At 45.8% G+C, this 24,642-nt stretch overlaps 1 protein-coding gene across 6 annotated transcripts in view; it reads right to left on the bottom strand.

The window, feature by feature from the left end:
• Pask (PAS domain containing serine/threonine kinase) overlaps positions 1 to 24,642 on the bottom strand; it is a 41,981-nt gene that overhangs the window by 13,599 nt on the left and 3,740 nt on the right. For all 6 annotated transcript variants that reach the window (XM_050125983.1, XM_050125988.1, XM_050125986.1 and 3 more), the window contains 11 exons: positions 21,426 to 21,661; positions 19,787 to 20,022; positions 18,828 to 19,001; positions 16,037 to 16,177; positions 13,617 to 13,751; positions 9,527 to 9,787; positions 7,686 to 7,854; positions 6,572 to 6,713; positions 2,656 to 4,133; positions 2,373 to 2,554; positions 1,839 to 2,006 (listed from right to left, as the gene is read on the bottom strand). In XM_050125983.1, coding sequence (XP_049981940.1) covers positions 1,839 to 2,006; positions 2,373 to 2,554; positions 2,656 to 4,133; positions 6,572 to 6,713; positions 7,686 to 7,854; positions 9,527 to 9,787; positions 13,617 to 13,751; positions 16,037 to 16,177; positions 18,828 to 19,001; positions 19,787 to 20,022; positions 21,426 to 21,612 — 3,273 coding nt within the window. In that variant the 5' untranslated portion in view covers positions 21,613 to 21,661. The remainder of the gene's footprint in view (positions 1 to 1,838; positions 2,007 to 2,372; positions 2,555 to 2,655; positions 4,134 to 6,571; positions 6,714 to 7,685; positions 7,855 to 9,526; positions 9,788 to 13,616; positions 13,752 to 16,036; positions 16,178 to 18,827; positions 19,002 to 19,786; positions 20,023 to 21,425; positions 21,662 to 24,642) is intronic.

Here is a 24,642-nt window from a genome sequence, read left to right as displayed (position 1 = left end):
AGGCCTCAAACTCACAGAAATCCACCTACATCTGCCTCCTAAGTGCTGGGATTAAAGGCATGTGCCACCATGCCTGGTCTATAATCAAGAGTTTTTAAATAAAAATAAATAATACAACAGTTAATCAAAGTCAGCAATGTATTGAAAAATATACACAGCTAAGATGGAATCCAGGAGCACAAGAGAATCCATTAATGTTATCATTATGTTGCAGGAAACAGGAGTACAACCATGTCAATAAGCACTGGAAAGACATCACTCAACAGTTGTCCACCCAATTTTGTAAGGATTTTTTATTTATTTCTTTTTGTTTTTGAGACAGGGTTTCTCTGTGTAACAACCCTACCTGTCCTGGAACTAGCTCTTGTAGACCAGGCTGGCCTTGAACGCACAGAGGTTCACCAGCCTCTGCCTCCCAACTGCTAGGATTGAAGGTGTGCACCACCGTCCAACATGATTTTTTAAAAAATCTTTTAATGTTTGTTGTTCTGCCTGCATATATATCCATGTGGGGCACTGGATCCTCTGGAACTGGAGTTATAGACAGTTGTGAGCTACCATGTGGGTGCTAGGAATTAAACTCAGGTCCTCTGGAAGAGCAGCCAATGCTCTTAACCACTGAGCCATCTCTCTAGCCCCTCAAACTCATTCTTTAAAAAGTAAATATATAAAATTCAGGGACCAGTGAGATGGCTCAGTGGGTAAAGGACCACGTGAATTTGATCCCCAGTACCCATATGGTGAAAGAAGAGAACCAACTCTTGTAAGTTTTCACTGACCTTGTGCATGTACACATATTCTCTCTCTCTCTCTCTCTCTCTCTCTCTCTCTCTCTCTAATAAAAAAAAGATGTCAAAAAATTACCAACCCAGCTGGACTAATAATAAGATGTAATATCTTCAAATAATATGTGCTCATTGGGAAAAGAAAGGTACCCACCACAGTGACGTAACTGTTAAGTAACACTGCTCCAGGGCCCTAGCCAATGTGATAGGAAGGAGAAAGGATGAAAAGTGAACCAAAGAAAGGAAAGACAAAACTGCCATGCTATGGAGAAGAAAATTTTAAAATATCCTCTGAAAATTACTAGACCCAGAAAGACTATGAAACAGCAACTCAGACACAGCTCTTTGGTACATTCCAGCAACAAGTGATACGAAAGAACTCTGTGGCAATACTCCAGGATCTGTTAGTGGACCATGCCTTGTGACAGTATCATAGCAAGGAGTGGAGGCTGCTTCTGAGTAGGAGGGTTGGAACTAAAATCACAAATACCAGTGGGATTTGGGAGCAAAGGACAGTGAGTTCTAAGGCTTGGGTTCAAAAGGAATGCATAGGAATGACCCTCAATACTGGAGAGGGAGGCCAGCTGGAGGAATCAGTATACCTAAAAGAATGTCTGGCACCCAAGAGGCATGAAGTACAAACCCAGCTGAGAGCTATCATAAGAAATTTTGGGTAGACCCTAACTGTGTTTATTAGCTAACTTGCTTCTTTTTCCAGTTGAATAGAGGAGGTCCTGAGTTTGGTTTTAAAAGCAAGTTTGTATGCTCATGAGGCAACAGCATGCCATGTGAACAGCAGAAAAATAGTATAAGAGAGTTCAGAAGAGAGGAAGTAACAACACAGAAAAGGCCTGGCCAGGGTCCAAGAGCCTGCAAGAAAGCAAGGTCTGAATGCAAAACTCAACAGGGCTATTCTGGAATGAATGTGTATTGTAGAAGCTTCCACCTATATCCAGAAAGCACCCATATCCTGGTCCCTCCTCCTCCATTACAAGTCTCAGAGCTATAGATCAGGACCCTCCAGTAGGGCCATCCCCCTATGAACCCAAGCACCTCTTTGTTGTGCTCCTTCTCCACTGCAGTCCACACAAAGCCAAAGGCCCCACTTCCAAGTGGGCTGATGGTGTTATACTTATGGGAGTATTCGCCCTCACAGGCCGCCAGCCCCTCCAGCTCTGCGGGTGTTGGGGATTCCTCAAACCAAGGTTTGGCTCTGAGCATCTGTAGAGACAAAGAAAGGTCTGGGAGATCACAAGCCACCTCATCTCCATCAACAGCACTGACATCCATGCTGTTCTTATCTCCTGTGCTCACAGGGGCCTAGTCTGAAAACCTATGGAGCCCTGTGACAGCATCCACTCACCAACCCAAACTGATTTGTCTAAATGCACCTACATTCCACTGTACAAGGCATATATTCATTCAAAGTCCTGCATTTGCTTTACTCTTACACAGGTACTAGAAGACAATGTTAAAAAGATAGACAGACCCTCCACCCAGTCCAGCCAAAAGGGCAGCAAAGCCACCTGGGACACCTGCAGCACAGAAGAAAGTGCACAGAGGAGTGAGCTGACCACAGATACCAACCTCTCCAAAGCCGGATCCAGAGAGCTCAGGCATGGAGTGGGTAGAACTAGGCAGGCTGGCAAGGAACAGGCGGGTTCGGGTGGTTGAGTCCCGGTGGCTATGTAAGAGGTCCTTCACTAGCCAGCAGCAGAAAAGGGTTGCGGAGCCCTGGAGCTCCACTCGCTTCACTTCAAACTGTATACCTGAAAGGCAGGGAGGTAAGGGAGTACAGCGCTCTGCCAATCCCTCCAATGACCTCATTTTACATTGCTATGGTTGAAAAAGCCTCTTCCCCAGAACATACTCAGTCGTAAGCCATCTCGGTGGTAGCAGCTTCCAGAGTAGACGCCCTCCTGGATATCCGACTGTAGGGTGGGGGCCCCAGGTGCCACAGGAGTGGAAGTGATCTGGACACTCAGCTTGGGCTTCTCTGCTGATAGGCACATACCATCAGTACTGGGATGATCTGGTACAGAAGGGCCACAGCCTGGGCTTTCTATGTCACTGGTTTCAAAGTGTTCAGAGGATACCAAAGAGATGTCAGACAGTTGTGTTCGATTATGTCCTGTGTCCATCTCCTGGAACTGTCGGCCTTCACCAAGGTCAAAATAGGTGCCAGTGAGGAGCAACATCTCTCGGTCATCTAGAATATCTGAACTCTGCCTGTGCAAAGCACCCACATCTAAATCTGAGCCCACCACTGAAGGAGAAGGTGTCTCGCTGAGTTCAGACGTGGTACAGGAACAATGTGATGGAGTTCTGTCTGTCTGATCATTGAGAAAGAGCTCCCTGAGGTTCCAGGAATAAGAATTCACATTAGTCTCCCGGGCTTCCACTGCCTCCAGGACACCAGGGAGGTCGGTGGCCAAGGCATAGCAGGCTGAGGAGCTGCCTGAGCGGCTAGCATGCAGGTCTCGGCCTCCCAGATCACAGAAGGACACGGGGGCAGTGAAAGGAGGATGTTCTGCAGGGACAAGCTCCACACAGGAGATGCCCAGAGCTCCCCCAAAGCTCGACTTGGACAACCGTTCCTTAATCAAGCAAGTCTGCAGCTCTTCTCGGTCATTTCTCACTCCTGGCCATGGTTCATCCAGAGTGGGTGTCCCAAGCAAAACACATGCCATTCCAGAGGGGCTAGGAGCCAAGTCCTGGCCTCGCTGCTGTAAGATCCACTCACTCCTATACTGTGGGCAGTGTGTCAGGAAGCCCCCTCCTGCTAGCTGCCCTGTAGTGTGGGGCTCAGGCATGGTGGCATCAGCCCAGAGCTTTGGACTACTGGGACTGCTAACGCCCATCAGTTCCAGCTGAGCTTCCTGATGTAGACTACACACGTCCATGCTGCTGCTCCTGTTCTTAGCTGGGACTAGTGGCTCAGAAACTTCACAGGAAGCAAGCAGTTTTGCATCCTTTGGTTTGGACCTGCTTTCTTCTAAAAGACCTTGTCTGTAGTTCTCTGCTGTGGAAGGATTCTCCTTCCCCAAGACATCGATATGCTGGTCTGTAGGCAGTAACTGCTCATCATGGATTGGCGGGCTTCCTTTTGTGGTGTCTTGCTGGGCCTTAGGCAATAGGCATTTCCTGTGGGTTAGTGGGCTTTCTTCTGAGGTATTTTTCTGAATCTCAGACAATAAATGTTCATTAAGGACTGGTGGGGATACTTCTAGAGTGTCTGGCTGGTTCGTAGACAGCAATTGTGCATCATGAGGCAGCAGGTTTCTCTTTGGAATGTTTTGATGGTCTGTGGGCAATGAATGCTCACCACAAACTGGGTTGCTGTCCACCCTGGAGACAGGAATTTAGATGACAGTCACTACTGGTAATGAGAGATCACACTGACTTTCCCTTTATGGGAGACAAATACAATGCATTTAGCATGATAAATTTATAGCAGAAAGTCTCTCAATTTTATAACAAGGCTAAAAATTAAAATATCTACTCTTAAACATTATTCATATAAATCTACATTTACCAAGAATGAATCAAAGAAAGCTACTGAAATGGATTTCAGAGTGTTTAATAAACCCCATGACGGCAGGCTACGGCTGGGTCTCAACACCATCTAACACCTAGCTGCACAGAGACTGGGAGGCAGCTCAGAGAAGGCTGACAAAGTAATGCATTCAAGAGCTGAGGTACGGAACAAGTTGAAGGACCTTTACTCAGCAGGGCGAGGGTGAGCACACGTCGTGTGAAGAAGCTGCACAAGTAGTGAGAAAATTGCTAAGCACGCAGTCCAGGCAGGATGATCTACCTCCACCAGCCCACTCTTCATAGTGTCTGTTCACATCAACCATGACTAAGGTCAAATACCTGGTAATCAAGATATACTATATGGTCTTGATTTGGGGGGGTCCTCACAAATTGTATGACAGAAGTTCATAAAGATGGGGGCGCACACCTTTAATCCCAGTACTCAGGAGGCAGAGGCAGGTGTATCTCTTTGAGTTCTGTGAGTTCCAGGACAGGCTCGCAAGTTACAGAGAAACCCTGCCTCAAAAAAACAAAAAACAGGGGCTGGAGAGATGGCTCAGAGGGTAAGAGCACTGGCTGCTCTTCCAGAGGTCCTGAGTTCAATTCCCAGCAACCACATGGTGGCTCACAACCATCTGTAATGTAATGAGACCTGGTGCCTGCCAGCAGTACATTGTATGCTTAATAAATAAATAAATCTTTAAAAAAAAAAAAAAAAAAAAGGTGGGGGAGCTTAGAGAAGTGTCACAGTGGATTTTGTGGGTGGAGTTCTAAAAGCAAAGGAAAGAAGCAGAGATAAAAAGAAGGTCTGCAGAGACCAAGCAAGAAAGGATTATATCTATCCACCTCTCCCCTCCCTGGTGAGCCTAGCACTCTCTAGGAACAGATTACAGGGTCATTCTGAGGATGAAGGCACAGGGGGTGCACACCAGAAGTGCCTCATTAAGACCTTGCCAAGAAGTCTGGACAGCCCCTGGGTGTGGTATTCACCCTGTTAGGGTCTCCAAATGCTGGTGGGTCCCAGTATTTGTTTTCCTCTCTACTGTCACACCTGTTCCCTTTCTATCGCAAACCCTGACAGATAGACTCTGACATTTTAGGAAGGTCACAAGTCACACTTGCTAGAAAAACTGGTAGATTGGGGCATGATCTTGTCCCTACAGCATGGCCTCTAAATCCTGCATTGCAAGGGACAGTGGAAGGCTAGCTACCATTGGCATCTCATCAGTTCGGCGATGATTTGACTAATTAACACTGTGCTAGCATCAAGTTTGGGGGCTGGAGACTTAGAATCCCTAATTTTTAGAATGACAAACCTGCAAGCTGCCCTGGCAATCAAGTATCACCTGTCACTAAATGGAAAGGTACAGAGAGAGGTTTTCAAGTGACCCTTTGGAGCTACGAGCCCCTCCTCTTATCCTACCAGCAGAGGTTCACATAAGGCTACTGGGAATTATGTCCAGAGCTGCCCCAGGAACCTCAGGTCCTCTTGCCAGGGAGCACCAAGGGCTGGCTTCTAGAGAGCCAAGAACCCCAATTACTGACCAAGTATTTCAACTGGGGCTTTTTGTCTTGTTTTGTTTTGTTTGAGCACCTGGCTTACCATGTAACAACTAACTCAGCTTCGGCATCAGTTCCTCAGAACACACACTTCACTCGCTCCCTTCCCTAACAAGTCCTGACTTTTAGACATCTGACAAGGGAAGCTTACCTTCCTGAGTACACTGTAACCTCTGGGGATGAGACCTTAAGTCTTCTACAAGTTTGTTGAGTTAAGAGTAAATGAGTACACAAACAGATGAATGAATAAGTGACTGAACCTCTGCAGGTGTACATGTGACGGACACTTATCACGCTCTTAGAACATCATTAGACACATTAAAATGCTATGGTGACAGACAAATTTTTATTTCTACAAAGTTTTCCAATATAAATTCTCTTTATTCAAAATTAATAACATTATTTTAAAATATATAAAGAGAATGGTTTCAAAGTTCTAAATTTCTATCTTTTAACATTTTCTTGACTTCTGAATAGGCTGCTTCCTTGCCCATAAGAGGAGAATAACATCATGGGTACTCTCTCACAGGGGTTGTAAGGACTCAGTCAAGCAACAGGAAAAGGCACTAGTGTATACAGACAGAGCAGTGACCAGTACAAATTAGTCATCGCTGTCATTATTATCCATAACTTGGATATTCCCTAACCAGGTGTCTGGTAAACTTGCAACCTCCCACCAAAGCACTTACCCCAGGGAGGCTTGAGACAGCATCTGGCATTCAGTTTCCAACCGTGTCTGAGTCCTAAGGGAGACTTGGCCTCCCATCATCTTCAAGGGCTCATCTTGTGATAGCACGTGGTCATGGGCCAACGTCACGTCTACCCTTGGATCTAACAGCAAAATCAAGAGTTTTCTATTCCAAACACTCTGTTAAAGCACTTCTGTACCTTATCAAAACCTCAAATACTCAGCCTACACTTAGAATGTACAACAGAAGCACACCAAGAGCTTTGCTTTCTGCTAGCACTGATTCCTCACATTGTTCCTGTTTCATCACCTCTCTCCCCTCCCTAGAAGATCAGAGATCCTTCCTACTCCAGGGCACCAGATTCACAGGCCCCAGCACAGCCCAGAACCCCCCCAAGAGATCAAACACTGGCTTTGCAAGTCCCACACCCTCCCAATATTCTGAGACAAAGGGAATAGCAAGCTGACTGCTTACATTATCTCTACAAACCAGTCATTGAAGACCTTAAACTATTGGGATAAACATATTGAAGTCAATAGGTATACAGCATAATTCATAAATAAATATGATATGCTATAACAATTCAAGCTTTTTTTTTTGGTCAAAACAGCTTTATTCATCAAACAATTCAATCTTATAGTACATGAAACTATACAAATTTTATTTGGGGGATGGGGATTCCTGGAAGGCAGCTTTTTGTTTCCAGATAGGGTCTTTCTATATATTCTAAGATGGCCTCAAATAACTGCAACCCTATAATTTGGGATTACAAGTATGTGCCATTACACCTGGCTTGGTTATAAATTCTCTTTAAATGGACAAGACTTTGGCCAGCTATTTCTGTCTCAGACATAGGCACAAGTGGTTCAGTCTTGGAGGACCTCCTAATTCCCTTCTAGATGCCAACATACTTGTAAAACCTACCCACAACTGTCCCATCTCCAGGAAAGAAAAACAAGAGGCCATACAAGACAGAGCCTCCCACTACTCTGCCCACTGTTGAGCTTCTGGAGAGGTCACCAATGACTTCTGCCCTCCTCTCTGTCACAGAGCCACCAGCCTATAAGGGGCTGGGCAGCCACAGAAACACGGTGTGGAGGAGGCTGTGCCTTACCGTGTGCTCCACTGGCTAGTTCCCAGTCCTGCTGGGCATCAGAGCTCATCTCTCCAGGCCCAGTCTTACTGCCAATGTCCAGGCAGTTGACAAGGTCTGGCAGCTGTACAGAACTGTCATATGCAGGGTCCATGTAGTGGTAGAAACCAGGAATCAAGAAAGTGATGTTCTAGAGAGCAAAGCAGTGATATTTCAGAATCTAGGAAGACCCATTCTGACCCACTGAACACATCCTTCTAGGATGAAAACACTGGCAATGTGAACAGTTCAGGCACTCAGAGTGGGAAAGATCTTGGGTCACATGTTTTTGGCTAATCTATACACCCTGACACTTGACACATAATGCACAGTTTTTTTCATTTTGCTTAATAAAAAGGCAAACAATACATTCTAAGGAGAGGTATACCAACACCTACATGTCTTCTAAGCAGAAATCTGGCCTGTGGCTTCACATTTACTGAGAACAGAGACCCTGTATTTGCCAAGCTAACATCTTACAGCTCTTGGTCCAAGAACACCGATGTGAACCCATCAGGGACCATATTACATAGTAAGAGCTGCTCACACAGATGCTGCTTCTGAATGTGTGTGCAGCCTCCATCCTGGAAAGCGCCTGTGGCCACAAGAATCCAAGCAACTCTAACCTCAATGAGAGTCAAATCTGTATACCTGTAAGACTCTAAGAGGTCTCAACACCTGTAAGACTCCTCCAGAACACTGTCAACCAGGGATTCTGCTAGCTGCATTTTAATCAAAAAAACTCAACTCAACTAAACTTTAGGTTAGTTACTCTTTATGGTTTTATTGAAAAGCAGAATAACCTCATTTTAGAGTCACAGTCTAGTAGCACCCCATAGAAATGACAAGAAAAGACAGAGGCCCCTGCCATGGAGGCAGTCCCCAAGTGATCAAGGTACTTACTAAAGGGCCGTTAAGTACCTGCACCCAGAAACCAGGTGAACCTGGTGGGCACTCAACAGGTGTCAAAATCAGGGGACAGATATGTAGGATTCTCTCCTATATATCCTACATCACCTGGCAGGACTGGGTGGCTTTCCAAGGCTGCTCCATGATACTCCTCTGGCATTTGGGAGGCATGTACCCCCCCCAATGGGCTCAGAACACCACTGGGATCCACCTCCTAAATAAGAGGTTGTGGGAGCGGTGAGGCATGACTTCTGCAGCTGAGGTGAGACTTAAGAGGCAGGATGCTCCCATGTATGTTCCAAACAGCATCCGAGCCAAGAATGTAAGCTCTCAAGGCTTCAGGATTCCACAGTCACCTAGTGAGCCGCCCCAGTTGGCATCACGTGGAACAAAATGGCCTTTCCCTAGTAAGCCTAGCTTAATAGGCTGATTCATGACTTGGAATGCATTAAACATTGTCCTGGAGGCTTACACAGAGCCACGATGAGACTGCACCCTACAAGTCTGGGTGAGAATAAGGGAGAAGTTAAAGCTAATGGCCTGTCTCCTGGTGAGTAAAACGTCTACCCAAGTCCAATACCAACTTCAGAAAGGAAGGTTATAGAACCCCTCCTTCTCCAGTGCCCACCACCAACTATGCTAAGGATGGGTGAACCAGCAGTATCCACAGTGTAACCAAAACATGGTACAATGGGCCAGACCAGAGCCAGCTGGGTGGAGACAGAGATCCCAGGCAGAAGACCCACTTCCTTCTCTGGAACAATTCAGGACAGTTCAAGAGAGGCCACTGATGTGGGGCCCAGGAATATGAGATAGATGGTTGTAAATAGGATGAGGATAGCCTGTAAGCTCTATAGCCCATGCAGAACAGTTTCCTCACAGTACCAAGGAACTGGGAAACTAGGTGAGCCTACCTTGCCCAGGAGCTCGGTCTTCCCATAACCAAACAACATTAGTGCAAAGCTGTGGTTGACACCATAAATTGTGCCATCAGGCAGGAGGGTGATGAGGCCACTGATGGTGCAGAACACCCACACAGATGCCTGGTAACCTGGTTCAGATGTAGCCTCACTGTCAGCTACGGCCTCTCCACTGGGGTTGGATTTCAGCTTCAGACTCAGAGGGAAGGTGGTACCATCTCTGGCTCTCCCAACAGACCTTTGAATCTTGAGACTCTGAAAGATAGGGAAGCCCCATTTCAGTACTACAGCAATACTATCTATGTACACAGAATCTTGAGCTGTGATGTTTCAGATCCAAGCTCCACTCACATACACGTGCTAGGAACATCCCTCATCCATGGTGCTCTCCCTAACTATCCCTCAGTCCCACCCTGTTCAAAGAATTCAGAACACTGGGGAACAGCAGCAGCAGGCTTGGAGGACTCAGGGTCCGGAACAATGCATAATGAAAGGACCAAGGCACAAACCAATAAGAGGACTGGACCCAGACTCATCCCGAGCAGGCATTGTGCCAAACTACAGCCTGCTAGTATCCACAGGCTGCACCCTTCTCAGCTCCAAGTTTGGAAGGGAAAGAGCTGTCATGTTTCTCCAGCACCTCTTAGTCTCAGCGAATGTATAGTCCATGTTTGGGAGTAGCTGTGATGATTAGGGTCACCATGACAGAATCTAGAACCACCTTCATGACAAGCCTCTGGGTATGCTGCCAATAGGGGAGTTTTCTTGACTGTACTGATTAAGGTGGGAAGATCCACCTACTGTGGATGGCACCATTCCCTTGGCCTGTGTAGGTGGAGAAAGGGAGCTGAGCAGCAGCAGAGGGCAGTCATCACTCTCTGCTTCCTGATTGTGAGACAATGTGACCAGCAGCCTCACGTTCCTGCTGCCTTAGATGTACCCTTGAACTGTAAGCTAAAATAAATCCTTTCTTTCTCAAGTTGCTTTCGTTAGTTTCTCTTTCACACAGTAGCAGGAAAAGCAACTAAGACAATAGCCATGGTTCCACACTAGTCTTCTGTCCCTCCAACCTAGAGGTATAGCTTTCCTGTTGTCACTGTCCACTCAGGGAACCATCTACCTTCTCAGCCCCTCCCCCAACATACAACCAAATCCTTACATTACATACTGTCTACTTCTAACATTTGGAAGGCATGTGATTTTCCAATGGAGATTTTGAATAGAGCCAAGCAGGGTGGTGGTATAACTGTAATCCTAACACTTGGATGGTAAAGGCAGGTGGATCCCTGTGAGTTTGAGGCCAATCTAGTCTACAGAAAGAGTTCCAGGACAATGAAGACTACACAAAGAAACCCTGTCTCAAATTGTAGGGCCCACAGGTCTACTCTACCCCTCCTCCCGGGGCTCATATTGAGGATAGTTTGCAGTTTCTGGCAAAACATCCATCCTGTTTGTTCCTGTGCTCCTTTTGCCCCTGCTGGTGGCCTTACTCTGTCTTGGACCTGGTAATTTCCTACCTGCCTGGGAGGATTTCCACTGTGCAGCAGTTAGGTATATAAGGTTTTTTTCTAAGCTTGAATAAATGGCATTCAGCATGTCTTGTGTGTTCCTTTACTCGCCAGGCCCTTGCCCAGCTCACAAATGGTACAGGAGTGCAAACTGTACCATAGAGAGTAACACAGGTGTTACATCAAATAAAATAATAAAATAAAATAAAATAAAATAAAAAAGCAAAATTGTAGTGCATTGATCCTAACCAGAATGAATCAGGTTTCGGGTGAGAACCTAGACCTAGGTTTTCTTTTCTGCTGTTTCAGGGTCTACCCTGGAAAACATGAAAAGTTAGGGACCATGCTGGAGGTCTGGTGGCTCGTCTACCTTGTCCTGAGCATAGTGAGCCCCCAGGCCATGAGTCCTGAACAACAGCCAATAGTGAGGCAAGAGAAAAGATAGGCAGGGTTGGCAGGCAGAGAGTATAAAAAGAAGGAGAAATGAGGAAGAGAAGCAAGCAATGAGAACAAGGGAAGGCGGACAGGGCCAAGCCACCCAGCCAGCCACAGAGTAAGAGTGAAAGTAAAATATACAGAAGTAAGAAAGGGGAAAAGCCCAGAGGCAAAAGTCAGTCAGGATAATTTAAGTTAAGAAAAGCTGGCAAGAAACAAGCCAAATTAAGGCCAGGCACTCATAACTAAGAATAAGCCTCTGTGTGTGATTTATCTGGGAGATGGAATGGTGGACCCCCACACACAAAAAAAAAAAAGCCCAAAGAGTAAAACGTAGACAGAAGTTTCTGTCTCTCCCAGTCCTACAGCTGTTCAGTCCCAAATAAACACATAGAGGCTTAAATTAATTATAAACTATTTGGTCCATTGTTCAGGCTTATTACTAACTACCTCTCAGAACTTAACCCATAATTCTTATCTACGTTTAGCCAAGTGGCTTGATACCTTTTCTCATGCATCTTGCTTCCTCTGTGTCTAGATCACAACACCCACCTATACCAATCCCACTTGACCCGAAGACCAGTAAACACAACAATGAGAAGAGACAAAGATTTCCCCTTGTTTGTATAGGTTCCATCTGTTACAAGGGAATGTGACTTGTTTTGGGCTGACATGTTGTTTACACTGACATGTGTCTGCTCCTGCCATCTCCAGGACCCCTGCCTCGGGGAGTCTTCCTGATAGCTGGTCAGCAACAGCTGTTGTAAAGGGCTCTACATACAGCACTGCCACCAGACAATGCCCTGCCAAGCTGCAGGCAACTTCCTCAGAGTAGACTAGAGAATGCAGAGGACAAGAAAACTCTTGTGAGTTCAAGGCCAACCTGGTCTACAGAGTGAGTACCAGAACAGTCAAGGCTACATAGAGAAACCCTGTCTCAAAACACAAAAACAAAAAAAAGCCTGGTGTATACCAGACTCTTCAGTAAAACCACCGCAAGCAGGCCTGCATCTCACGAACTAGAAAATCTGACACACAAAAAGTCAGTGTAGGGGACTGGGTTTAGTGAAGCACGCCCAGAGAGGACACACCTGTATGTCCTCTCCTTAGGAAAAAAAAAAAAAAGGAAGGAGGAAGAAGAAGGAAGGAGGGAAGGAGGGAGGGAGGGAGGGAGGGAGGGAGGGAGGGAGGGAAGGAAGGAAGGAAGGAAGGAAGGAAGGAAGGAAGGAAGGAAGGAAGGAAGGAAGGAAGGAAGGCAAAAACTTCTTACAGAGTAAGCAAAATTAACTGGCCAAAACAGCAAAATTCATTCCTAAAGACACAGTAATGACAGCAGGTAAAGGCACAACTGTCATTACCCTGTGTGAATGCCACACACAAGCTGAAAAGTGGAGACCTTAAGAAGTCAGTATGAATCAGGCTTCCACCATACCCCAATCTCCCAGCCACTCCCTGTGAATTACAGCTGTCCACCTCCAGGAGGTGATGGCTGACTAACAAATACCTAACGTCATTCAAACACTATTTCTAAGTGTGTCTGTGAGGGTGTCTCTGGGTATTGGTGTGTGAGTCTGAGTAGTCTGAATAAGGAAGTGTCACGCTCAATGTGGGTGGCACCATCCAGTCAACTCAAGGTCTGAAGAGAAAAATGAGGGAAGGAGCAATTGGAATTGCTCTTCTGCAGCTGGGATGCCCCATGTCAGAACTCCAGGCGCTCTAACTTTGATTTCTGGAACTCTCCCCAGAGGCCCTCAGGATTCTCAGACCTTCAGTCTTAGATGAACCACACCCAAGGCCTAACCGAGGGTCTCCAGCTTGCAAGTAGCTGCATAATCACAAGCATCAACTCCCCCAACTAATCATGTGTAGTTATATAAAATCCTATCAGTTCAGTTTGAAGAATTCTAACCAGGATACAAGGTTACCCTACAGAACAACATATTCTCCTGGGCCCTCAGGAAAGAGAGGGTTTAGGGGACAAGGCTTGTCAGTCAGGAGACCACATGACTCTAGGTGTTGGTTGAGCCGCTAAGCTCAGAGAACTAGAGTTGGAGCTTTGCCCCATTCAAGAATGGTCCTGCTGTCAACTTACAGGGTTAAGTCGAAGAACTCAAGACCCAGCACCCAGTGCAGACACCTACCTTTGGGACATGTCGACCAGGAGGAGGGAGCTGCATTGATGGAATCAAGTCTGTGACACACTGCCCAACTACATCCTTTGGAGATGTGAACCCATGGAGATGAGCAAAGAGACTGTCACATGATGTGATAGTTCCCTGAGGAAAAAAAAAGCAATGCTTCTGACAGGCATTTCTCACAGAAGTTGTCTTTAAACTTCACTGAAGTATATGCTCCAGTGTTTATAAACCAAATGCAAGAACAATGTCACAGCTCCAATAGTCAAAGCCCAAGAGGCTTGCCATGGGCTTTCACAAGAAAAATACCATTTCCTCACTGTACCAAAGTGACTTTCTAGAGAACTCTCCAAAAGCCCTACGTCAACTGGGGGAGGGGGGAGAGTGAGTACGGCTTTAATACCAGCACTCAGAAGGCAACAGCAGGCAGATCTCTGTAAGTTCAAGACAAGGCCAGCCTGGTCTACAGAGTGAGTTTCAGGACAGTCAAGGCTACACACAGAGAAACTCTGCCTCAAAAAAAAAAAAAGAAAGAAAGAAACAAAAAAAACCAACTGTAAACAGAAACTGCACTTCCACCAGGCGGTGGTGGCGCACACCTTTAATCCCAGCACTTAGGAGGCAGAGGCAGGCAGATCTCTGTGAGTTCGAGACCAGCCTGGTCTACAAGAGCTAGTTCCAGGACAGGCTCCAAAACCACAGAGAAACCCTGTCTCGAAAAAGAAAGAAAAAAAAAAAAAGAAGAAGAAGAAAGAAAGAAAGAAACTGCACTTCCATCTCCTGGCTACCCAGACCCAAATAATCACACAAAAACTATATTAATTACAACACTGTTTGGCTGATGGCTCAGGCATATTTCTAGCTAGCTCTTAAATGAACCCATTTCTATTAGGCCATGTATTGCCACGTGGCTGTGTGTTACCTCATTTTCTCTATCTCTTGTTTCTTTGGCGGCTGGCAGCTGTTTGACTCTGCCCAATCTCTCTCTATATCTCTGTTAGGATTTCCTGCCTGGCTCTATTCTGCTATATGGCCAAAAGAGCTTTATTCATCAACCAAAAAAAGCAACACATATACAAAAGGACATACCACATCAAACAACAACAACAAAAAAGCCCCGATCCAGACTCTTCAATAAAAACGCCCAAGTTCATGTTTAAGTACTATTCTAAAAGAGTAGCATCTTTAAGCTTAAGAACAATCTTGAGAGCTCAGTCTAGTGCTCCAATGTGCATCTCTGTCTCTATCTCCATCCATCGCCAGATGAAGGTTCTATGGTGATATGCAAGATATTCATCAGTGTGGGCTATTTCAGGCACCCTCTCCTCAGCTGCTCAAGGAACAAGCTAGGGACATCTCCTTGGACACCTGGGAACCCCTCTAGAATCCAGTCTCTTGTCAACCCTAAAATGGCTCCCTTAATTAAGATATATACTTCCCTGCTCCCATATCTACCCTTCCTCCATCCCAACCGTCCCATTCCCCCAAGCTCTCCCCATCCTCCCCTTCTCACTTCTCTCTCCCCATCTCCCCTTACCCCCCATCCCATCCCCACCCCTAAGTTCCCAATTTTTGCCTGGCAATCTTGTCTACTTCCAATATCCAGGACGATAACTATATGTTTTTCTTTGGGTTAACCTTCTTATTTAGCTTCTCTAGGATCATGAATTATAGGCTCAATGTCCTTTATTTATGGCTAGAATTCATTTATGAGTGAGTACATACCACCCATCTTTTTGGGTCTGGGTTACCTCACTCAGGATAGTGTTTTCTATTTCCACCGAGACACTGGGGCTGATCTAATGGGAGCTCACCAAGGCCAGCTGAACTGGGACTGATGGGAGCATGTGATCAAACCGGACTCTCTGAACGTGGCGGACAATGAGTGCTGACTGAGAAGCCAAGGACAATGGCACTGGGTTTTGATCCTACTGCATGTACTGGCTTTGTGGGAGCCTAGTCTGTTTGGATGCTCACCTTCCTAGACCTGGATGGAGGGGGGAGGACCTTGGACTTCCCACAGGGCAGGGAACCCTGACTGCTCTTTGGACTGGAGAGGGAGAGGGGGGGTGGGGGGATGGGGAAGGGAAATGGGAGGTGGAAATTTTTAATAATAATGATAATAATAATAATAATAATAATAAGAAGAAGAAGAAGAAGAAGAAGAAGAAGAAGAAGAAGAAGAAGAAGAAGAAGAAGAAGAGGAAGAAGAAAGAACAATAATGAGTAGTTATGATTCTATTCCCATTTTATTGATAAGGAAATCTGAGGAATCAAGGACTGGACTCCTTGCTCAAGCATGCAGTTAGTAAGGGCCATAGCCAAGGCAAACCTCCAGTTGGCTTTGGCACTTCCTTCCTAAGTTATGAAAGGGGAGGAGAGCATTGTGTTAGCAGGAGACAGCTGCGATTTGGAAATATACTCACATCACTCTGGAAGGCAACCCAGGCTGAGACCCTCTCCACGGGCTCCAGAACCACTACACAGCATAAACCACGTTCTTGCTGCAACCTCTTTATCCACACAGAGACTGGAATCTTCTCCCCACTTCGGCTAACAACGTCAACCTGTAGAAATACATTTCCTGTACCAGGGTGCACAGCAACCGCAGTGGATTCTGCAGCTAGCATGGCACAGTGCTTCTCATCAGGAGAGACCTTCCCTGGTGCTTCAACGCTTCAGCGCAGTCAAGCTCCGCTCACCTTTCAAAAACCTACCAAAGTGTAAATAGTCTTCTAGTCCTCAGTACTACAATCTGACTGAATTTTTACCAAGAGGGTTTTCATACCCAGTGTGATGGCCAATTTTTAGTTGCCACCCTTGATTGAGAAACACCTAGAAAACGCCTGACACACACATAGGGTGTACCTATGATGGTATTTGCAGAGTACTGGTGTGTATCATTGAGCCAAGAGGGTAAAACCACTCTCGAATGGGAGGCAGGAGCCTATAAGGAAAAGAAATGCAGTGGGTAAAGAGAGCTCCCATGTACACTCAACTATCCTTTTGCTATTGGTGTTCATGGGTTTTGGTGTTAGGATCTCATGTGAGCCCATGTGCTCTCAACCCCCCATGTTGCCTAAGATGCCTTTCAATTCCTGGTCTCCTATGCGGTGGGATTACAGGTATAAATTATCACTCCAGCTTTTCTGACATGAGTGGGGGCTTTTTGCTGTGGCTATCACCCATGGACACTGAACTCCAGTCTTCAGCTTTGAATGCACTCCTGCACCAGCAACTTTCCAGAAGGCTTCATCCACCAGACTGAGGCTGCATCATCAATCCCTATGGTTCTGGGGCTTTTGGATTCCTAGACTGGTTCCACTGGGTCTGCAACCGCAACCTGCAAACAGCTACTGTAGAACTATCCAGCTTCCAACCATACAAAAGGATCTAACAAATCCCTTTATCCAGATACAGTTGATCCCGTGCATCTGAAAAACTGACCAATACACTCAGCTTCACAGTAAGGAAGCAGGAGAAAAAAAAAAGTGGAATCTGTAATTTCTTCAAGAAATAAGCACTATGTGGGCAGTGGTGGCACATACCTTTAATCTCAGCACTCAGGAGGCAGAGGCAGGCAGATCTCTGTGAGTTCAAAGCTAGCCTGGTCTACAGAATGAGTTCCTGGACAGCCAGGGTTACACAGAAAAACCCTGTCTTGAAAAACAAAAGCAAAAACAAGGAAGGAAGGAAGGAAGGAAGGAAGGAAGGAAGGAAGGAAGGAAGGAAGGAAGGAAGGAAGGAAGGAAGGAAGGATTGATTAAGGACTGGAGAGATGGTTCAGTGGTAAGAGTTCTTGTTGCTCTTCCAGAGGATCCAAGTTCAGTGCTACACTGGGTAACTCACAATTGCCTTAATTCCATCCCCGGTAGCTATTACGCCTTCCTCTGGCCTCCTTGAGTTCCCACATACGTATGTACATACATGTAAACATGCACATAAATAAAAATAAAATAAATATTTTTAAAAAGAAAAAAATAAAGAGGCATTAACATGTGCTGAAAGCTATAATTACTTTCTTGGTTTTTTTTGGAAGTAATCAGCTTCTTGACCCAGTAATTTGTTGATACAACTGACCCTGACCAAGTTCTCATGCTTGGAGCTTAGCCTTCTGCATCCTATAATTCAACTCACCTGTCAATATCCCAGATATACCCAGTAGCCTAGGAGAGAGGACCAAAACTCTCCAGTAAAACCCTCCCATCCCATCACCATACAGCAAATAAATGGAATGTGTGGCTTTAAAGGTAAGAATCAGGTGCGGTGATAAAATTGTATCATTTCAGAAAGCTCTGGAAATAGCTCCACAGTTAAGTATTTGCCATACAAAGACTAGGACCTGAGTCAGGATCCCCAGAAACCCACTTAAATATTGGGTGGGAATGGAGACCCACCTGTTAGTCCAGTCTCATAAGACAGAGACTGGACACCCAGAGCAAGTCAGCTAGCAGGACTAGCCATACTGGAGAGCTCTGGGTTTGACTGAGAGTCCCTGCATCAATGAATAAGGTGGAAGAGTGATAGAGGATGATTTCTGACATGATACCTGAAGTTTTTTAAAATGTAGTCCAAGCATCAACCCTCACTAAAACATGAAAACAAAGTGTCAGAGTCACTATATCCCTCTTAAATACTTTGGTTTTAAAGGGCCCATCCTTCTTCACATCTGAAATAAGAAATAGTACCAGGACCATGTTTCAGTGAAGAAGCTAAACTTAGGTGCTGCCAGTCATAAAGCAGAACAAAGCTCAAAGTCAAAAGTGAGGCTGGGGGCTGGAGAGGTGGCTCAGAGGTTAAGAACACTGGCTGCTCTTCCAGAGGTCCTGAGTTCAATTCCCAGCAACCACATGGTGGCTCACAACCATCTGTACTGAGATCTGGTGCCCTCCTCTGGCGTGCGGGCATACATGGAGGCAGAATGTTGTATACATAACAAATAAATAAATCTTTAAAAAAAAAAAAAGTGAGGCTGGGAAATGGGAGCCCTTCCCTTTACATGCTATTCTTGCCTTAAAGACAGGCAAAGCACCGGGCAATGGCAGCGCATGCCTTTAATCTCAGCACTCGCAGAGACAGGTGGATCTCTCTGAGTTAAAGGCCAGCCTGGTCTACAAAGAGGCTCCAAAGCTACAAAGAAACCCTGTCTTGAAAAACCAAAAAATAAAAGGCAAAGCATTCTCTCCACCCTACCCTACCCTACCCACACTCACTCACCACTGTGCCAAACACCACTGCAGCATGGCCGTCGGCCTCCACATGCTCCTCGCTTAGGGCTTCTTCCACCACCTCGGAATCAGACTTGAGGAAGAACTGTGCAAGCTTCTGGCCAATCAGGTCATGACTGCTATACCCAAGGAGGCTGCAGGCTTTGTCATTGGCAACCAGAATCTGCAGAGGACACATATATCACCAAAAGTTCCTGGGGCCCTAGAAAGAACAAAGGAGAAAACAACACAGGAGGCAACAAGGAGGCCCAAGACCCGCCCTTTTCCAGCACTGCCCCTAGCACCTTCCCATCAGGGGCTCAGCGATGCTCACACTATTGCCCCTCAGATACACCCACCCAATCAAGGCCAGCTATAGCCAAGGCCCTCCACCAGCCACGACAGGCACATGCCTATCAAGACTAAGAAGCTAGGAGAGGGCTGGAGAGATGGCTCAGCATAAAGGTGCTTACAGCCAAGACTAACAAGTTGAGTTCAATTCCTGGGATCCACAAGATAGGAGAAAACTGACTCCCACAGGGCTGTCCTCTGACCTCCACACTCACACTGTGGCACACATGCACCAACACACACACACACACAAAAATATAATATGATCAATTAACTCAAGATTATTTTTAAAAATGAAGAAATTTGCATCACTCCACTGCTGTCTAACAGTCTCAGCTCCTGTAGAGATGAATGTACACAGTACAAATACATCTCATTCAGGCACTAAATTTCATTTACATAACTAAGCCAACATGCTAAAAATATAACAGAGAATGCACCTCATCCTTTCTCTTGAACCTCTGTCCAAAAAGGAAAAATTTTTGTCTCTTTTGCATCATCTAGGTAAGATCAACTATCTTTCTAATTACATTTCAAACACAAATTTCTCTGCTGAAGGAACCAAGTCTGGCAACTCCAAATCCACATCTATGCTGGGCCTCAAACTGCAGCAAATACCTCTGTGGTCTTGGCATCCACGGTAAAGACAGCCTTGTTGGGGTTGCACACAGGAGTGGAGTGCAAGGGTGCAGAGCACCCTGAAGCCAGGCCACGTAGCAAGGAGCAGCAGGAAGTACTGCCCAGAGGCCCAGCTGCAGGGTCGGCATGCTCAGATGCAGCAGAGCAGTGCAGTTTGCTTGTGCAAATGTTCTGGGCAGCCAGTGATGAGAGGCAGTAAGAACTCCACCTGTCTTCTGTGAGGAAAGGAAGGACAGAAAGTATTAGATCTCAGACAGCTACCAAAACAGGCCTCTAGGACAGGCAAAGTGTGCGGTCTGCACAGGACTCAAGCATTGTAAAACCCACAAGTGCCAATGAGTGACTGAACAAGTCTCTCCAAAACAACCCTCTAGGGCTCAATGGCATCCATCAATATTGTCTGAGACATACAGACAGCTCAACATTTCTGTCGAGGTCACACTCTAAGGCCTTCATACCTAGAAAGCTCTTGCTTATAATGCCTCCTCTCAAATACCAATCATCCCTAGCCACTGCCCGGTCACTTGTTCCTGAGAACTGTCAGACAACTTAAAGGCTACTTGTTGCCCACCATCCTACCTGCTTCCTCACGTGGGCTCTGTCCCCATCACACTAAAGGAGCTGCTCTCAGCCACCTCTCCAATAGTTCCAAAATGCTCAGCCCATCAGCAAACCCTCAGTCCTCACCCCACTCCACCTACCAGCAGCACTGAGCTCTTCAGCCAGACCCCATCTGAACACCTGAGTGTTTTCCCTTCCTGTCTTCTCATCACCCACTGATCCATCCACCTCTCCCATTTCCCAGCACCTTTACTACCTTACTTGGCGCCTACACTTACCTCTAGCTCCAATCATTTCTAAGACCCAACTCCCCGTGCCTCCCACACTGGCCTCTGTTCTTCCGAAGTTTAAAACCAAATGCACATAGCCTGAGTCTTCACCGCTTTTCCACCACGTCTTTCTCCTTTCTTCTGTGGCCTTCTTCTAGTACCTGACCTCAGCCTAACCTTCCCCAAGGCCACCCACTTGCCTCAGCAGTGACCAAGTCAGTACCCTACTCACACCTCTACTTTTTGCCCCTGTTCCCTGAGCAGCTGCCTGGGGTATCCTCCTGAAACCAATCTTCCATGTCAACACTGAAGCAAAGAACCTTGGTGAGTGTCAGGCAAAGCAGCCTCCTGGGAAGCTGTGGCCTCTGCTTTGCACCACTGGCCCTCTCCCAGGACCAAACATACCTGATGTCCCAGCAAGCTGCTCTGTGACCTCAAGACAGGATCCTAACCCTTACTGTGCTCTGTTCTGGCCCATGGACATCTGCCATCCTAAAAGATTTCCCTGCTGTCTAGATCCCCCTCAGTTTCAAGTACACACCTTACTGTCCTTCAGTCCTTCCCCACCCAACCCCACGACCCTGTCACACAACACTAGATAGGTTAGCTCTTTCCTCCCGGCTATGGTCCAGGTCCAGGGATAGCCCAGAACCTTGGAAGACACCTCTCCCTGGCAAGAAAACATAAACCATCTTTTGGTCCCTAATAAAACAGCTCCCAGGAGAGGAACTGCAACTCCATGTTTTTAGTTTACAAGGTTGATGCCCACAACATCACAAGATGATTACCAGAGAGTGCCATTCGGCTCTGGCAGAGTCTGGAAAGCCCATTCTTCCTGCTCGGGTGTCTATGGGCTATGGAGAGTGGCTTGCTGGGTTCAGAGGAGGCCTGAGAAGCTGGACCTTCCTGGGCAGGAGAACTCCCAGACAAGCATCTCTGGTCCTTAGCAAAAACAGGTGGACTCCCATCCTCCATGAAGAGCAGGCCAACTGGTCACCAAGTTCCCAACTCCAACAGCCCTCACCTGGATAACAAAGGGTACATGATTAAGGTCTGCAGTACAGAACACAGAAGCAGTGAAACAGCCCAAGTCCTGGCGTCCCAGAGATCCAGATCTACAGAGTGAGGATAGTCAGCCCAAATCTGTGCTACAAGAAGCTTTTTCAGAGAAATACACAGAAAGGAGTGGAGAAACAAGAAGCAAGGAGTGTTGATGTGGGATGTCCTTCTGTAAATGTGTTGCTTTTATTGGTTGATAAATAAAGCTGTTTTGGCCAATGGCTTAGCCGAGTAAAACCAGGCAGAGAGTAGGTGGAATCAGACAGACACAAGCCAGCCACCGAGAAAACAAGACAAGTAGAAAATGAGGTAATGCCACAGCCACGTGGCAATACATAGACTAATAGAAATGGGTTAAGATATAAGAGCTAACTAGAAATACGCCTGAGCCATTGGTCAAACAGTGTTATAATTAATATAGTTTCTGTGAGATTATTTGAGTCTGGGCAGCCAGGAAACAAGTTTACAGAGTTCAGTGGGGGTGAGCAACAAGAGAAAGCTGGAAATGCAGGTCCACACATGAGGATATGTTCCAGGATCAAGGTCTCTCTGGATGCCTTAAGAATCAGCCATACAGAGAGCATCTTGAAGCATACAACAAAAGTAAAACCATATCCAGAGACAGGACCAGTCAGGAGTGTGTTTTCAACTCTATTCTGATATAAATGTAGATTCAAATACAGAAAAATCCCCTTGCCCTCACTGAGTTTCAGAGTAACAAGACATTTCAGAACTACAACACAGTGTCACACTAGGAAACTAACCTTACTCTCACAGGTTAACCCACTCTCCAGTGTGTATGCTGAGTTCCAGAAATCTTGTCCTATGTGCTCACTCTCATGACTTCCCACAGTGTCTCCATGCATCTTACTGGCATGTATGTGAACCTTAAGTTTATATTAACAGTTCCCCATGCTTAAGGCCATCCCACAGTCAGCCATGAAGAAGAAAGTATTCTCTGCCAAGACTGGGCAAGGCCCACCTTGTAATCTAGTGATTGATAAAAACAAGAACACACTGTGGGGCCAGTATCAGGACCATAGTTGGATTCTCCCATAACATAGGGAGGCCACAGGTCCAAAATACACCCACCTTAAGCATGAGCCCCTTCTTCTAAGCTACCTTCCAAAACCTCATAGTTCACGAAAGTCTGGCACACTTCTGAGGTCCACACCAGCCTTTTCCTATACAGCATTCCCATACTAGCACACTTAGACCTGAAAATCAGATAAGAAACTGCCTCACGGGGCTGGAGAGATGGCTCAGAGGTTAAGAGCATTGTCTGTTCTTCCAAAGGTCCTGAGTTCAATTCCCAGCAACCACATCGTGGCTCACAACCATCTGTAATGGGGTCTGGTGCCCTCTTCTGGCCTGTAGGCATACACACAGACAGAATATTGTATACATAATAAGTAAATAAATATTTAAAAAAGAAAAAAGAAACTGCCTCACAAGAAGCTAAAGTTAGGATAGGCAGGGGGCCAAGCCTTGTGACATCTAGGAAGGGACAGGCACCTACTCTTACAAACCACCAGAACTTAGTAAGGAGTTTCTAGAAGTCCAGTCCTCCAGTTGTATACTGACTTTTAAGGTGGTCACAAAGTCTTTTTAAGCTAAGTAAGCTGTTGTGATATACTTCTAATCCCAGCTATTGAGAGGTGGAGGCAAAAAGCTCTGGAGTATAAGGACATCCTCAGTTATATAATTATTTCAAGGCCAATCAGAAATAGTGAGACCTTGTCGCAAAAAAGAAAAAAGGTATTTCTTTAACAACGTAGGAAGGGGGAAGAGCACCTGTTAGAGTTAGCAGGTTGTGAGCTTCAGTATAACTTGGTCACAAGTTGATCACAGTGGAGTATCTGACCAAGAAATACAAGCCTGACATACATGGGAAATCCATGAGGTCTCCCCCAGCACAACTGCATCAAATAGACAACTTGGCCTTCAAGTATTAGTTATCGTGTAAAATGAGGATAACAGTAACTCATGCCCCATAGCACTCCTGCAGGATTTCAAGAGTCAGAACTGAGATCAAATAAATACTTAATAAAGTTTTAAATAGTTAAACAATTTAGAAAGAAATTGCATCCTATGTCTTCCTCTATACAGAAATTAGTTCTGGGTGAATTCAAGAATAGAAGATAAAAATTCAAGAAAATGTCAGAGTCAGCTTGCCATAGAAGCCTGATAACCTGGAACCTATGTAAACAGATGGAACAAGAAAGTCAACTCCACAAAGTTGTTCTATGACCTCCCCTTGTACATACGTGTAGATACACGCACTCACACACACACACCATATACACACACAACACCAACAAAATTAAAATATAAATAAAATGAGCTTTGATCCTCCAAAAAGAGAAAGAAAAAGTCAAGGCTAGGAACACGGTCTGAGCAACCCATGTAGTTTGTAACAACCAGCGCTCACCAAGAATGCCATTCCGCACATCTCTGAGACATTTGAAGGGAGAAGAACTTCCAAAAGGTAAAAATGACAAGAACTGAAAACAGAGAAGAGCTATCCTACAACCCCTAAAATAAGTCAGGGACTCCAGTAGAGAGCCAATTTGACCCCAACTCCATAAGACATTATGTCCTAGTAACCTTTTCAGAAGCAAAAAATGCTAAACCCAGGCCCAAGGTTTTCAGAATTACACCTATCAAATACACTATGTTCAAACAAACTGAGAAGGAAAACTTCCTGAGAGACCACACTACGGAGATCAAGTTAGAGAAATCCACAAACATAAGCAGCAAGATAGACAAGGATAGTCAGACAGATACATAGACAAAATAATCCTTGTCTACTCAGGGCAGCATGGTTTGACAAGGTAAGAGCTGGTAAACCAGTCAGGAAGAAAGGCAAGTAGGCAAGAAAAAGAGAGCAGGAAAGAAGGGAGGGAAGGTGAGGGAGAGGGAAGAGGGGGCGAGAGGAGGGGGGCA

This window comes from Alexandromys fortis, unplaced genomic scaffold, assembly GCF_014885135.2.
Source record: "Alexandromys fortis isolate MF-2015 unplaced genomic scaffold, M_Fortis_MF-2015_v1.1 scaffold_254, whole genome shotgun sequence".
In the NCBI taxonomy this organism is placed as follows: Eukaryota; Metazoa; Chordata; class Mammalia; order Rodentia; family Cricetidae; genus Alexandromys; species Alexandromys fortis.
Note: the sequence above shows the minus strand (reverse complement) of the source record. Positions and strands in the feature narration are given on the sequence as shown.